Genomic DNA, 16,055 nt, shown 5'->3' on the forward strand with positions numbered 1-16,055 from the left:
AGTTAAACATGCAGGGAACAAATACTACAGGAAACAGCCAGGGCTTGAGGCACTTTTAAGATAAGGACAGATCTAGGTCAATAAGGACTGATAAAGAGGTTAGCCACAAACGGGAACAGGAATACATAAATGCAGGAAAACCAATTACTGTATGTATAGACCGAAACTAAGTCATTGATAGGGAAAATGTACCCATTCTATGAAACAATGCAATGTTAAAAGCCAATGTCTGTATATGTCTGGCTGTAATGATGTGTTAACTATCGATCCTACTCAACTGTAACGATGTGTTAAACGGCTAACGTCCGGACTATCTATTGTCTGAAAAGTATAAAAATGAACCACTCCTATTGTATCATTGAGAGAAGGTAGCTGCCTAAAGTACTGCAGAGTGCCAGTGCCTTTTCTCCATGAAGCTTCATCAAATAAAACTGTATTGTTGAAACCTCCAAGTCTGACTCCGAAGTGGCAATTTTCCCACAATACTAGTAAATCTTTTCTGCACTGTTTCTAGTTTAATAATATCCTTTCTATAATAGGGTGACCAGAACTGCATACAGTATTCCAAGTGTGGCCTCACCAATGTCTTGTACAACTTCGATGGTAGTCATGATGTGGAGATGCCGGCGATGGACTGGGGTGAACACAGTAAGAAGTTTAACAACACCAGGTTAAAGTCCAACAGCTTTATTTGGTAGCAAAAGCCACACAAGCTTTCGGAGCCCCAAGCCCCTTCTTCAGGCGAGTTCACCTGAAGAAGGGGCTTGGGGCTCCGAAAGCTTGTGTGGCTTTTGCTACCAAATAAACCTGTTGGACTTTAACCTGATGTTGTTAAACCTCTTATTGTACAACTTCAACAGGACATTCCAACTCCTGTATTTAATGTTCTGACCAATGAAACCAAGCATGCCGAATGCCTTCTTCACCACTCTGTCCACCTGTGACTTCACTTTCAATGAGCTATGAACATGTACCCCGAGATCTCTTTGTTCTGTAACTCTCCCCAACGCCCTACCATTAACTGAGTAAGTCCTGCCCTGGTTCAATCGACCAAAATGCATCACTCGCATTTGTCTAAATTAAACTCTATCTGCCATTCGTCAGCCCACTGGCCCAATTGATCAAGATCCCATTGCAATCGGAGATAACTTTCTTCATTGTCCACTATGCCACCAATCTTGGTGTCATCTGCAAACTTACTAACCATGCCTCCTATATTCTCATCCAAATCATTAATATAAATGACAAATAACAGAGGCATTGTTGGTTAAAGAGGAAATTATCGCAATAGAGAGGAAAGATATTAGCTCCGAGGAGAACACAAATAATGCACCAGAAATGTTGGGGAACACAGGGTTTGGTGAGAGGGAGGAACTGAAGGAAATCTGTATTAGTTGAGAAATGTTGTTGGGGGAATTGATGGGATTGGAAGCCAATAAACCCCAGGGCCGGAAAGTCTACATCCTAGAGTACATAAGGAAATGGTCCTAGAAATAATGGATGCATTGGTGAGCATCCTACAGGATTCTATAGACTCTGGAACAGTTCCTGCAGATTGAAGGGTAAATAATGTAACCCCGCTATTTAAAAAGGGAGATAGAGCGAAAATAGGGAACTATCAACCAGTCAGCCTGACTGTATTGCCATCATCTCTGGCAGATGGAAGGATGTCAACCTGCCCAATCGATGGGGGTTTTCACAGCACAGGAAACTGTACTGGACAAGTAAAGCTCTGACACTTACTGAGCCAACATCAAGATCCTGGCATTAATCAACTTACCCCAACAGCTATCCGTGTCACATTCACCATTTTACTCGAGTTCACTACATCCAATAGGTTTCTCTCATCCCTGAATATTTCTCCATCTGTCACCACAATGATAAACCGTTTGGCATTTTTGTTGGAGCCTTGTGTTTCGTTGAAGATGTTGTCGCTGAGAATATATAAAAAATGTTAAAGCAGCAACTCCCAAACACAGTCCATGGCTTTTATTGTTCACTTTCTGTAAGATTTAATTTTGTAATAAATTGGCATTAATGTTTTGAGAAATAAAGAAAACAGTTAATAATAGATTGTCTAAGTCCCTGCACAGGACGTAGCCGCTCATATGCAAACGTGCACCAGAGAATCATATATACTGGGGGGTTGTTACATAGGAATACATATTCGCAGAGTCGAGGACACTCCGTAATGCTTTAAAAGTGGCAGATTCCAGGATTAAAAAGAACAAAGAAAATTACAGCACAGGAACAGGCCCTCCGAGCCTGCACCGACCATACTAACATAAGAACATAAGAACATAAGAAATAGGAGCAGGAGTAGGCCATCTAGCCCCTCGAGCCTGCCCCGCCATTCAATAAGATCATGGCTGATCTGACGTGGATCAGTACCACTTACCCGCCTGATCCCCATAACCCTTAATTCCCTTACCGATCAGGAATCCATCCATCCGCGCTTTAAACATATTCAGCGAGGTAGCCTCCACCACCTCAGTGGGCAGAGAATTCCAGAGATTCACCACCCTCTGGGAGAAGAAGTTCCTCCTCAACTCTGTCTTAAACCGACCCCCCTTTATTTTGAGGCTGTGTCCTCTAGTTTTAACTTCCTTACTAAGTGGAAAGAATCTCTCCGCCTCCACCCTATCCAGCCCCCGCATTATCTTATAAGTCTCCATAAGATCCCCCCTCATCCTTCTAAACTCCAACGAGTACAAACCCAATCTCCTCAGCCTCTCCTCATAATCCAAACCCCTCATCTCCGGTATCAACCTGGTGAACCTTCTCTGCACTCCCTCCAATGCCAATATATCCTTCCTCATATAAGGGGACCAATACTGCACACAGTATTCCAGCTGCGGCCTCACCAATGCCCTGTACAGGTGCATCAAGACATCCCTGCTTTTATATTCTATCCCCCTCGCAATATAGGCCAACATCCCATTTGCCTTCTTGATCACCTGTTGTACCTGCAGACTGGGCTTTTGCGTCTCATGCACAAGGACCCCCAGGTCCCTTTGCACGGTAGCATGTTTCAATTTGTTTCCATTGAGATAGTAATCCCATTTGTTATTATTTCCTCCAAAGTGTATAACCTCGCATTTATCAACGTTATACTCCATTTGCCATATCCTCGCCCACTCACTCAGCCTGTCCAAATCTCTCTGCAGATCTTCTCCGTCCTCCACACGATTCACTTTTCCACTTATCTTTGTGTCGTCTGCAAACTTTGTTACCCTACACTCCGTCCCCTCCTCCAGATCATCTATATAAATGATAAATAGTTGCGGCCCGAGTACCGATCCCTGCGGCACGCCACTAGTTACCTTCCTCCAACCGGAAAAACACCCATTTATTCCGACTCTTTGCTTCCTGTCGGATAGCCAGTCCCCAATCCACTTTAACACACTACCCCCAACTCCGTGTGCCCTAATCTTCTTCAGCAGCCTTTTATGGGGCACCTTATCAAACGCCTTTTGGAAATCCAAAAACACCGCATCCACCGGTTCTCCTCCATCAACCGCCCTAGTCACATCTTCATAAAAATCCAACATGTTCGTCAAGCACGACTTTCCCCTCATGAATCCATGCTGCGTCTGATTGATCGAACCATTTCTATCCAGATGCCCTGCTATCTCCTCTTTAATAATGGATTCCAGCATTTTCCCTACTACAGACGTTAAGCTGACCGGCCTATAGTTACCCGCCTTTTGTCTTCTTCCTTTTTTAAACAGCGGCGTAACATTAGCCGTTTTCCAATCAACCGGCACTACCCCAGAATGCAACGAGATTTGATAAATAATCACTAACGCATCCACTATTACCTCTGACATTTCTTTCAATATCCTGGGATGCATTCCATCCGGACCCGGGGACTTGTCCACCTTCAGTCCCATTAGTCTACCCAGCACTGCCTCTCTGGTAACATTAATTGTATTAAGTATTTCTCCTGCTGCCAACCCTCTATCGTTAATATTTGGCAAACTATTTGTGTCCTCCACCGTGAAGACCGACACAAAAAACTTATTTAAAGACTCAGCCATATCCTCATTTCCCACTATTAACTCCCCCCTCTCGTCCTCCAAGGGTCCAACATTCACTCTAGCCACTCTATTCCTTTTTATATATTTATAAAAACTTTTACTATCATTTTTTATATTAATTGCTAGCCTAGCTTCATAGTCTATCCTTCCTTTCTTTATCGCTTTCTTAGTCTCTCTTTGTTGTTTCTTAAATTTTTCCCAATCACTTGTTTCTCCACTATTTTTGGCCACTCTGTACGCAGCTGTTTTTATTTTAATACTCTCCTTTATTTCCTTCGTTATCCACGGCTGGTTCTCCCTTTTCTTACAATCCTTGTTTTTTGCTGAGAACTGAAAAGGATCTCCTTAAAAATCCTCCACTGTTCCTCAGCTATCCTACCTGCCAGCCTGCTCTCCCAGTCTACCTTAGCCAATTCATCCCTCATCCTATCATATTTCCCTCTGTTCAAACAGAGGACACTGGTTTGGGACCAAACTTTCTCCTCTTCCATCTGAATCAGAAATTCGACCATATTGTGGTCACTAGACCCAAGAGGGTCCTTCACAATAAGATCCTTAATTCTACCTACCTCGTTACACAATACCAGATCCAAAATAGCTCGTTCCCTCGTCGGTTCCGTAACATGCTGTTCAAGGAAACTATCCCGACAGCATTCTAAGAACTCTTCCTCCATTCCACCCTTACCGACTTGAGTCTGCCAGTCAATGTGCATGTTGAAGTCCCCCATGATTATTGCCATTCCGTTTTTACACGCATCCCTTATCTGCTTGTTTATAGCCCTCCCTACCTCAACATTATTATTTGGGGGCCTATATACCACACCTACTAGTGTCTTTCTCCCTCTACTATTCCTCATCTCTACCCATAATGATTCCACGTTTTGTTCCTCAGAGCCTATGTCATCCCTCAGTACTACCCTGATATTATCTCTTATTAATAGCGCGACCCCACCACCTTTTCCTTCTTGTCTATTCTTCCTAAACGCCTGATACCCCTGGATATTCATCTCCCAGTCCTGGTCACCTTTCAGCCACGTTTCTGTAATGGCCACTAGATCGTACCCACTTGTGCTGATTTGCACCATCAACTCATTTACCTTGTTCCGAATGCTTCGTGCATTCAGGCAAAGTGTCCTTATTCCAGTTTTTATCTGGACCCGCTTTGATGAGTCGCGAACACCCTCTCCCTCTACTCCCTTATCTAAATTACCGCCTTCATTCACTTGCACCCTCTCCTCTACCATTAATTTTGTAATTCCCCTTACCCCTGCATCCTCCCCCCCATCAATTAGTTCCTTGATCCTAGTCAACTCTTCTAGCTCCCCTCCCCCCAACCTATCTAGTTTAAATTCTCCCCAGTAGCCTTAGCCAACCTACCGGCCAGGATATTGGTCCCCCTGTGATTCAAGTTCCACCCGTTTTTTGTATACAGATCACCCCTGCCCCTAAAGAGGTCCCAATGGTCCAGGAACCTGAATCCTAGCCCCCTGCACCAGTCCCTCAGCCACACATTCATCCTCCACCTCACTCCATTCCTGCCCTCAACTTCCCGTGGCACAGGCAGTAATCCTGAGATTACTACCTTTGCTTTCCTCTTTCTCAGCTGTCTCCCTAATTCCCTGTACTCCCTTTTCATGACCCCTTCTCCCTTCCTACCCACATCAGCGGTACCAATATGTACCGCTACCTCAGGCTCCTCTCCCTCCCACCTCAGGATTTCCAGGCCCCGACTAGCGACATCCTGGATCCCGGCCCCAGGGAGGCAGACCACCATGCGAGACCACCATACTCCCCGACTTAACTAAAACCCCCTATCCTTCTGAGGACCAAATCCCTCTATTCCCATCCTATTCATAAGACCATAAGACAGAGGAGCAGAATTAGGCCACTTGGCCCATCGAGTCTGCTCCGCCATTCAATCATGGCTGATATTTTTCTCATCCCCATTCTCCTGCCTTTTCCCCATAACCCCTGATCCCCTTATTCATCAACAACCTATCTATCTCTGTCTTAAAGACACTCAATGACCTGGCCTCCACAGCCTTCTGCAGCAAAGAGTTCCATAGATTCACCACTCTCTGGCTGAAGAAATTCCTCCTCATCTCTGTCTTAAAGGATCATTCCTTTAGTCTGAGGTTGCGCCCTCTGGTTCTAGTTTTGAGAACCAGAGGAAACATCTTCTCTCCATCCACTATATCCAGGCCTCGCAGTATGTAAATTTCAATAAGATGCCTCCTCATCCTCCTAAACTCTGAGCACAGACCCAGAGTCCTCAACCGTTCCTCATACGACAATCTCTTCATTCCAGGGATCATTCTTGTGAACCTCCTCTGGACCCTTTCCAAGGCCAGTACATCATGTATTTGTCAAGACGCCCCTTAAAAGTCACTATCGTATCTGCTTCCACTATCCCCCTCAGCAGTGAGTTCCAGGCACCCACCACCCTCTGTGTCAAAAGCTTGCCTCGTACATCTCCTTTAAACCTTACCCCTCGCACCTTAAACCTATACCCCCTAGTAATTGACTCTTCCACCCCAGGAAAAAGCTTCTGATTATCCACTCTGTCCATGCCCCTCATAATGTAATAGACTTCTATCACATCTCCCCCCCTCAACCTCTCTCATTCCAGTGAGAACAAACCTAATTTCTCCAACCTCTCCTCATAGCTAATATCCTCCATACCAGGCAACATCCTGGTAAATCTTTTCTTACCCTCTCCAAAGCCTCCACATCCTTCTGGTAGTGTGGTGATCAGAATTGAACACTATATTCCAAGTGTGGCCTAACTAAGGTTCTGTAAAGCTGCAACGTGACTTGCCAATTTTTAAACTCAATGCCCTGGCCGATGAAGGCAAGCATGTCATATGCCTTTTAAACTACCTTCTCCATCTTTGTTGCCACTTTCAGTGACCTATGTACCTGCACACCCAGGTCCCTCTGCCTATCAGTACTCTTAAGGGTTCTGCCATTTACTGTATATTTCCCATCTGTATTAGATCTTCCAAAATGCATTACCTCACATTTGTTAGGATTAAACGCCATCTGCCATCTCTCCGCCCAAGAGTCCAACCGATCTTTAGCCTGCTGTATCCTTTGATGGTCCTCATCACTATCCGCAATTCCACCAGCCTTTCTGTCATTCGCAAACTTATGAATCAAACCAGTTACAACGCCACGAACAACAGCCCTCCATTCAGAAACACACTCTTCCACTGCTACCCTCTGTCTTCTTTGACTGAGTAAGAAGTCTCACAACACCAGGTTAAAGTCCAACAGGTTTATTTGGTAGCAAATACCATAAGCTTTCGGAGCACAGCTCCTTCGTCAGATGGAGTGGATATCTGTTCTCAAACAGTGCAAACAGACACAGAAATCAAATTACAGAATACTGATTAGAATGCAAATCTCTACAGCCAGCCAGGTCTTAAATGTACAGACAATGTACAATGATTGATTTCTGTGTCTGTTTGCACTGTTTGAGAACAGATATCCACTCCATCTGACGAAGGAGCTGTGCTCCGAAAGCTTATGGTATTTGCTACCAAATAAACCTGTTGGACTTTAACCTGGTGTTGTGAGACTTCTTACTGTGCTTACCCCAGTCCAACACCGGCATCTCCACTTCTTTGACTGAGTCACCTAATCCAGTTAGAATACATCTTGCCAGCTCAACTCTGATCTCGTACAACTTCACCTTCTGTACCAGTCCGCCATGAAGGACCTTATCAAAGGCCTTACTGAAGTCCATGTAAACAACATCCACTGCCCTATCCTCATCAACCATCTTCGTCACTTCCTCAAAAAACATGATCTAGTTAGTGAGACACGACCTCTCCTTCGCAAAACCATGCTGCCTCTCGCTAATACGTCCAATTATTTCCAAGTGGGAGTAAATCCTGTCTTGAAGAATCCTCTCCAATAATTTCCTTACCACTGACGTAAGGCTCACCGGCCTATTATTACCTGGATTATTCTTGCTACCCTTCTTAAACAAATGAACAACATTGGCTATTCTCCAATCCTCTGGGACCTCCCCTGTAGCCAGTGAGGATACAAAGATTTCTCTCAAGGCCCCAGCAATTTCCTCCCTTGCCTCTCTCAGTATTCTGGGGTATATCCCATCAGGCCCTGGGGACTTGTCTACCTTAATGTTTCTCAAGAACCCCAATATTTCCTCCTTTTTGATCTCAGCATGACTCAAACTATCTACACACCCTTCCCCAGACCCATCATCCACCAAGTCCTTCTCTTTGGTGAATACTGATGCAAAGTACTCATTTAATATCTCGCCCATTTCCTCTAGCTCCACACATAGATTCCCTCCCCTGTTATTAGCGAGCCAGCCTAATTCCCAGCACTCAGCATGGGAAGTGTGCGGGTAAGTGAGAGATTTCAAAGATGAGGGATGAATGGCCTAATATTAAATAAAGTCTTTTAAATCAGCACACCTCAGCACTGGGCAGCTTTGTGGCTATCTCCAAACTGTTTCTGGGGGTGGAAGGCCTGACTCCAGTTGACACCATTACTTCCTCGAATTCCCCCCACCCCTTGCATCCCGCCAACCATCTGAACATAAATCCCACCTTGCAAGCACTTTCTTCTGCAGCAGGCCAGGAAATTTCCCACTTCCCACGAACTATCTCTTAAGGTGAAAATCCAGACAATTTTTTTTTTACAGAGCTCAAAACTGTGACATAGATAAGGGCATTGGAGAAGGTGTACTAACATGATTATCATTACTGAAAAGTGGTAAGTCACCTAATCCAGTTAGAATACATCGTAGTTTTCTGAAAGTAAGATAAAGTCATAGAAACAAAGAAAAAAGAACAAAGAAAAATACAGCACAGGAACAGGCCCTTCGGCCCTCCAAGCCCGTGCCGATCATAATGCCCTAACTAGACTGAAAAAAACCTCCTGTCCTTACTCGGTCCGTATCCCTCTATTCCCTCCCTATTCATGTACCCATCCAGCTGCCTCTTAAATGTTGCTAATGTGCCTGCTTCCACCACCTCCTCTGGCAGCGCGTTCCAGGCACCCACCCCTCTCTGCGTGAAAAACCTCCCCCACACAGAACACTTAAACTTTCCCCCTCTTACCTTGAACCTGTGTCCCCTTGTAATTGACACTTTCACCTTGGGAAAAAGCCTCTGATTATCCACCCTGTCTGTGCCTCTCATAATTTTGTACATCTTTATCGGGTCTCCCCTCAGCCTCTGTCTTTCCAATGAAAACAATCCTAGTTTATTCAATCTCTCCTCATAGCCAACACCCTTGAGACCAGGCAACATCCTGGTGAACCTTCAAAGAACAAAGAACAAAGAACAATACAGCACAGGAACAGGCCCTTCGGCCCTCCAAGCCCGCGCCGCTCCCTGGTCCAAACTAGACCATTCTTTTGTATCCCTCCATTCCAACTCTGTTCACGTGGCTATCTAGATAAGTCTTAAACATTCCCAATGTGACCGCCTCCACCACCTTGTCTGGCAGCGCATCCCAGGCCCCCACCACCCTCTGTGTAAAATATGTCCTTCTGATATCCATGTTAAACCTCCACCCCCCCCCCCTCACCTTGAACCTATGACCCCTCGTGAACGTCACCACCGACCTGGGAAAAAGCTTCCCACCGTTCACCCAATCTATGCCTTTCATAATTTTATACACCTCGATTAGGTCTCCCCTCATCCTCCATCTTTCCAGTGAGAACAACCCCAGTTTGCCCAATCTCTCCTCATAACTAAGCCCCTCCGTACCAGGCAACATCCTGGTAAACCTCCTCTGCACTCTCTCTAAAGCCTCCACGTTCTTCTGGTAGTGTGGCGACCAGAATTGGACGCAGTATTCCAAATGCAGCCGAACCAACATTCTATACATCTGCAACATCAGACCCCAACTTTTATACTCTATGCCCCGTCCTATAAAGGCAAGCATGCCATATGCCTTCTTCACCACCTTCTCCACCTGTGACGTCACCTTCAAGGATCTGTGGACTTGCACACCCAGGTCCCTCTCCGTATCTACACCCTTTATGGTTCTGCCATTTATCATATAGCTCCCCCCTACATTAGCTCTACCAAAATGCATCACTTCGCATTTATCTGGATTGAACTCCATCTGCCATTTCTCTGCCCAAATTTCCAGCCTATCTATATCCATAGAACCATAGAAAATTACAGCTCAGAAACAGGCCTTTTGGCCCTTCTTGTCTGTGCCGAACCATTTTTTGCCTAGTCCCACTGACCTGCACTTGGACCATATCCCTCCACACCCCTCTCATCCATGAACCCATCCAAGTTTTTCTTAAATGTTAAAAGTGACCCCGCATTTACCACTTTATCCGGCAGCTCATTCCACACTCCCACCACTCTCTGCATGAAGAAGCCCCCCCTAATATTCCCTTTAAACTTTTCTCCTTTCACCCTTAACCCATGCCCTCTAGTTTTTTTCTCCCCTAGCCTCAGCGGAAAAAGCCTGCTTGCATTCACTCTATCCATACCCATCAAAATCTTATACACCTCTATCAAATCTCCCCTCAATCTCCTACGCTCCAGGGAATAAAGTCCCAACCTATTCAATCTCTCTCTGTAACTCAGCTTCTCAAGTCCCGGCAACATCCTTGTGAACCTTCCCTGCACTCTTTCAATCTTATTTACATCCTTCCTGTAACTAGGTGACCAAAACTGTACGCAATACTCCAAATTCGGCCTCACCAATGCCTTATATAACCTTACCATAACACTCCAACTTTTATACTCGATACTCCGATTTATAAAGGCCAATGTACCAAAGGCACTCTTCACGACCCTATCCACCTGTGATCTCACTTTTGGGGAATACTGTACCTATATTCCCAGATCCCTCTGTTCAACTGCACTCTTCACAGTCCTACCATTTACCCTGTACATTCTACTTTGGTTTGTCCTTCCAATGTGCAATATCTCACACTTGTCTGCGTTAAATTCCATTTGCCATTTTTCAGCCCATTTTTCTAGTTGGTCCAAATCCCTCTGCAAGTTTTGAAAACCTTCCTCACTGTCCACTACACCTTCAATCTTTGTATCATCAGCAAACTTGCTGATCCAATTTACCACATTATCATCCAGATCATTGATATAGATGACAAACAACAATGGACCCAACACCAATCCCTGCGGCACACCACTAGTCACAGGCCTCCACTCAGAGAAGCAATCCTCCACAACCACTCTCTGGCTTCTTCCATTGAGCCAGTGTCTAATCCAATTTACTACCTCCGCATGTATACCTAGTGACTGAACCTTCCTAACTAACCTCCCATGAGGGACCTTGTCAAAGGCCTTGCTGAAATCCAGGTAGACAACATCCACCGCCTTCCCTTCATCCACTTTCCTGGTAACCTCCTCGAAAAACTCTAATAGATTGGTCAAACATGACCTACCACGCACAAAGCCATGTTGACTCTCCCTAATAAGTCCCTGTCTATCCAAATATTTGTAGATCCTATCCCTTATCACACCTTCCAATAACTTGCCCACCATCGATGTCAAACTTACTGGCCTATAATTTCCCGGATTTCTTTTGGAACCTTTTTTAAACAACGGAACAACATGAGCCACCCTCCAATCATGCGGCACCTCCCCCGCGAATACTGACATTTTAAATATGTCTGCCAGGGCCCCTGCAAGTTCAACACTAGCTTCCCTCAAGGTCCGTGGGAATACCCTGTCTGGTCCTGGGGATTTATCCACTCTGATTTGCCTCAAGACAGCGAGCACTTCCTCCCCTTTAATCTGTAAAGGTTCCATGACCTCCCTACCTGTTTGCCCTATTTCCGTAGACTCCATGCCCGTTTCCTCAGTAAATACGGATGCAAAAAAACCATTTAGTATCTCCCCCATCTCTTTTGGTTCCATACACAGTCTACCACTCTGGTCTTCAAGAGGACCAATTTTATCCCTCCCTTTCCTTTTGCTCCTAACATACCTATAGAAACTCTTTAGATTTTCCTTCACTCTGTCTGCCAAAGCAACCTCATGCCTTCTTTTAGCCCTCCTGATTTCCCTCTAAGGTAGCTTCTTGCACTTTTTATACTCCTCGAGCATCTGATCTGTTCCTTGCTGCCTGTACATTTCATACAACTCTCTCTTCCTCTTAATCAGTGTTACAATCTCCCTCGAGAACCAAGGTTCCTTATTCCTATTTACTTTGCCTTTAATCCTGACAGGAACATACAAACTCTGCACTCTCAAAATTTCTCCTTTGAAGGCCTCCCACTTTCCATTTACATCCTTACCAGAGAACAGCCTGTGTCAATCCACACTTCCCAGATCCCTTCTCATTTCATCAAATTTGGCCTTTTTCCAGTTCAGAACTTCAACCCGAGGACCAGATCTATCCTTATCCATGATCAGGTTGAAACTAATGGCATTATGATCACTGGATCCAAAGTGTTCCCTCACACTCACATCCATCACCTGCCCTAACTCATTTCCCAATAGGAGATCCAATATCGCATCCTCTCTAGTTGGCACCTCTATATACTGATGTAGAAAATTCTCCTGAACACATTTTACAAACTCTACCCCATCTAAATCTTTAACAGTATGCGAGTCCCAATCTATATGTGGAAAATTAAAATCCCCTACTATCACAACTTTGTGTTTCTTGCAGTTGTCAACTGAAGTAGGCCATTTTCCAAAGCCATATTGTTATTATTATCTCATCAATATTCACCTCATTAAACATATTCATTTATTGGACTGATTGGCACCATTCATAACATGCCCACAATGCAGAGGGGAACACCCCAAATGGACATTCGTTTAAATCCCCCTCTGCACAGCTGAGAGACCTTTAATTCAAATTTGACAGAAGATCCTTATTCTGCCCAGCAACAGCACGAAGCTGCATTTTAAAACGGCCCTTGGCCAGAAGATCGGGATATCTGCGAGTCAAGACCTGGCAGTGGGATATATGGCACAACTGTACTGTAAATAAAATATTATGGGAATAAAATGGCCAAGGCAGGCCAAGAAACTTAATAAACCAGGATAAAAAGAATAAAAGATTAGATTAAATCCCCCTACACACACAGGACAAAATGACACTAACATCTAATCTCGCAAGCATAGAATACAGACACAAACATCGGAGGTCGATTTAGATAAGGGGACACATCGAGAGGATAATGGGAAACACATTAAAACACCGGGGCAAGAACAGGCAGTCCCATTAACACGGACACACACCATACAGATGCAAATTGACAAAGTCTACCAGGGAACTTCCTGACCGGATAGGATACATATTCCTAGTGTTAATCTGTTCGAATCGAAACTGCCCGCCAAATCTTCAGGGCAGCAATTAAAGAATCCCGCCACTTTTTAGGTATTGTAAAAATGTATGAGCAAATGTTCCCGCTCGAATTTGGATTCCTATAATATCCAGAGCGAATATGTAACTGTTGAGATCATCGTGGCCAAGCCACTGTTTCTGAGCTGGCTACGCGGGTCTCCCTGGGATCCCAGTAATTGTACAATAAAGAAAAACACTTTGAACCTTGCCTTGAGACTCCGAGGTAGGGAAGTTGTTGGATAGGATTCTTAGAGATAGGATGTATGCTTGAATGCACAGGTACAAGGGATTTTTCCCTACAACACTACTATCTCTCCGCTGATTTGCTCCTCCAATTCTCACTGACTATTGGGTGGTCTATAATACAACCCCATTAATGTGGTCATACCTTTCCTGTTTCTCAGCTCCACCCATAGGGCCTCTGTAGACAAGCTCCCTAATCTATCCTGCCTGAGTACCGCTGTAACATTTTCCCTGACCAACAATGCCACCCCCTCACCTTTTATCCCTCTGCCTCTATCCCGCCTGAAACATTGGAACCCTGGAACATTGAGCTGCCAGTCCTGCCCCTCCTGTAGCCAAGTTTCACTCATGGCTATAATGTCATATTTCCATGTGTCTATCCACGCCTTCAGCTCATCTGCCTTCCCCACAATACTCCTGGCATTGAAATAGACACACCTCAAAAGATTATTTCCACCACACTACACTCATCTGTAGCCTCTGACAATGTCCCTCACTATCTGCAAGTCCAGCCAATTTCGTGTCGTCCGCAAACTTACTGATCACCCCAGTTACACCTTCTTCCAGATCGTTTATCTAAATCACAAACAGCAGAGGTCCCAATACAGAGCCCTGCGGAACACCACTAGTCGCAGGCCTCCAGCCGGAAAAAGACCCTTCCACTACCACCCTCTGTCTTCTGTGACCAAGCCAGTGCTCCACCCATCTAGCCACCTCCCCCTTTATCCCATGAAATCCAACCTTTTGCACCAACTTACCATGAGGTACTTTGTCAAACGCTTTACTAAAGTCCATATAGACGACATCCACGGCCCTTCCCTCATCAACCATTCTCGTCACTTCTTCAAAAAACTCCACCAGGTTAGTGAGGCATGACGTCCTTCTCACAAAACCATGCTGACTATCGTTAATGAGTTTATTCCTTTTTAAATGCGCATACATCCTATCTCTAAGAATCCTCTCCAACAACTTCTCTACCACGGACGTCAAGCTCACCGGCCTATAATTACCCGGGTTATCCTTCCTACCCTTTTTAAATAACAGGACCACATTAGCTATCCTCCAATCCTCTGGGACATCACCTGTGTCCAGTGACGACACAAAGATTTGCGTCAGAGGCCCAGCAATTTCATCTCTCGTCTCCCTGAGCAGCCTTGGACAGATTCCATCAGGCCCTGGGGATTTGTCGGTCTTTATATTCTCTAAAAAACCTAACACTTCCTCCCTTGTCATGGAGATTTTCTCCAACGGTTCAACACTCCCCTCCGAGACATTCCCAGTCAACACATCCCTCTCCTTTGTGAATACCGACGCAAAGTATTGATTTAGGATCTCCCCTACTTCTTTGGGCTCTAATCATAATTCCCCACTTTTGTCCCTGAGAGGTCCGATTTTTTCCCTGACAACCCTTTTGTTCCTAATGTATGAATAAAATGCCTTGGGATTCTCCTTAATCCTGTCTGCCAAGGACATTTCGTGACCCCTTTTTGCCCTTCTAATTCCTCGTTTGAGTTCTTTCCTACTTTCTTTGTATTCCTCCAGAGCTCCCTCCGTTTTTAGCTGACTGGACCTAACGTACCCCTCTCTTTTCTTTTTGACCAATCCCTCAATTTCCCTGGTTATCCACGGTTCTCGAATCCTACCCTTCCTATCCCTTTTTACAGGCACATGCCTGTCCTGCAGCCCTAACAACTGTTCCTCAAAAGACTCCCACATGCTAGATGTGGATTTACCCTCAAACAGCCTCTCCCAATCAACAGCTGCCAATTTCTGCCTAATCCCACTAAAGTTAACCTTCCCCCAATCCAACACCTTACCCTTGGGACACCACTCATCCTTTTCCATCATTATCCTAAAGCTAACAGAATTGTGGTCACTATTTGCCACATGTTCCCCAACCGAAACTTTGAAGACCTGACCGGGCTCATTCCCCAGTACTAGGTCCAGTATAGCCCCCTCTCTAGTCGGGCTATCTACATATTGTTCCAAAGAACCTTCCTGTATGCATTTTGCAAATTCCTCCCCATTCAGAGTCCCAGCTCTCAGCGATTTCCAGTCTATACCAGGGAAATTGAAGTCTCCCACTACAACAACCCTATTTTTCCTGCACCTATCCAGTATCTCCTGACATATCCGTTCTTCCACTTCCCTTGGGCTGTTGGGGGGCCTGTAGTATACCCCCAACATAGTGACTGCGCCCTTCCTGTTTCTGAGCTCCACCCACAGTGACTCGGTACACGACCCCTCTGAATTGTCCTCCCTCTGCACCGCTGTAATATGTTCTCTAACTAATACTGCTACTCCCCCACCTCTTTTGGCCCCTCCTCTGTCTTGCCTAAAACACTTGTACCCCGGAATATTCAGCTGCCTGTCCTGTCCCTCTTTCAACCAAGTCTCTGTCACCACAACCACATCCCAATTCCTCGTAAGCATTAAGGCCCT

General features: G+C 45.1%; 1 protein-coding gene across 2 annotated transcripts in view; it reads right to left on the bottom strand.

The window, feature by feature from the left end:
* Positions 1–16,055, bottom strand: part of LOC144501157 (integrin alpha-E-like) — a 377,113-nt gene that overhangs the window by 222,438 nt on the left and 138,620 nt on the right. For both annotated transcript variants that reach the window (XM_078224555.1, XM_078224556.1), the window contains one exon: positions 1,781–1,934. In XM_078224555.1, the coding sequence (XP_078080681.1) occupies positions 1,781–1,934 (154 nt within the window). The remainder of the gene's footprint in view (positions 1–1,780; positions 1,935–16,055) is intronic.

The sequence above is a fragment of the Mustelus asterias genome, chromosome 12, assembly GCF_964213995.1.
Source record: "Mustelus asterias chromosome 12, sMusAst1.hap1.1, whole genome shotgun sequence".
Lineage (NCBI taxonomy): Eukaryota > Metazoa > Chordata > Chondrichthyes > Carcharhiniformes > Triakidae > Mustelus > Mustelus asterias.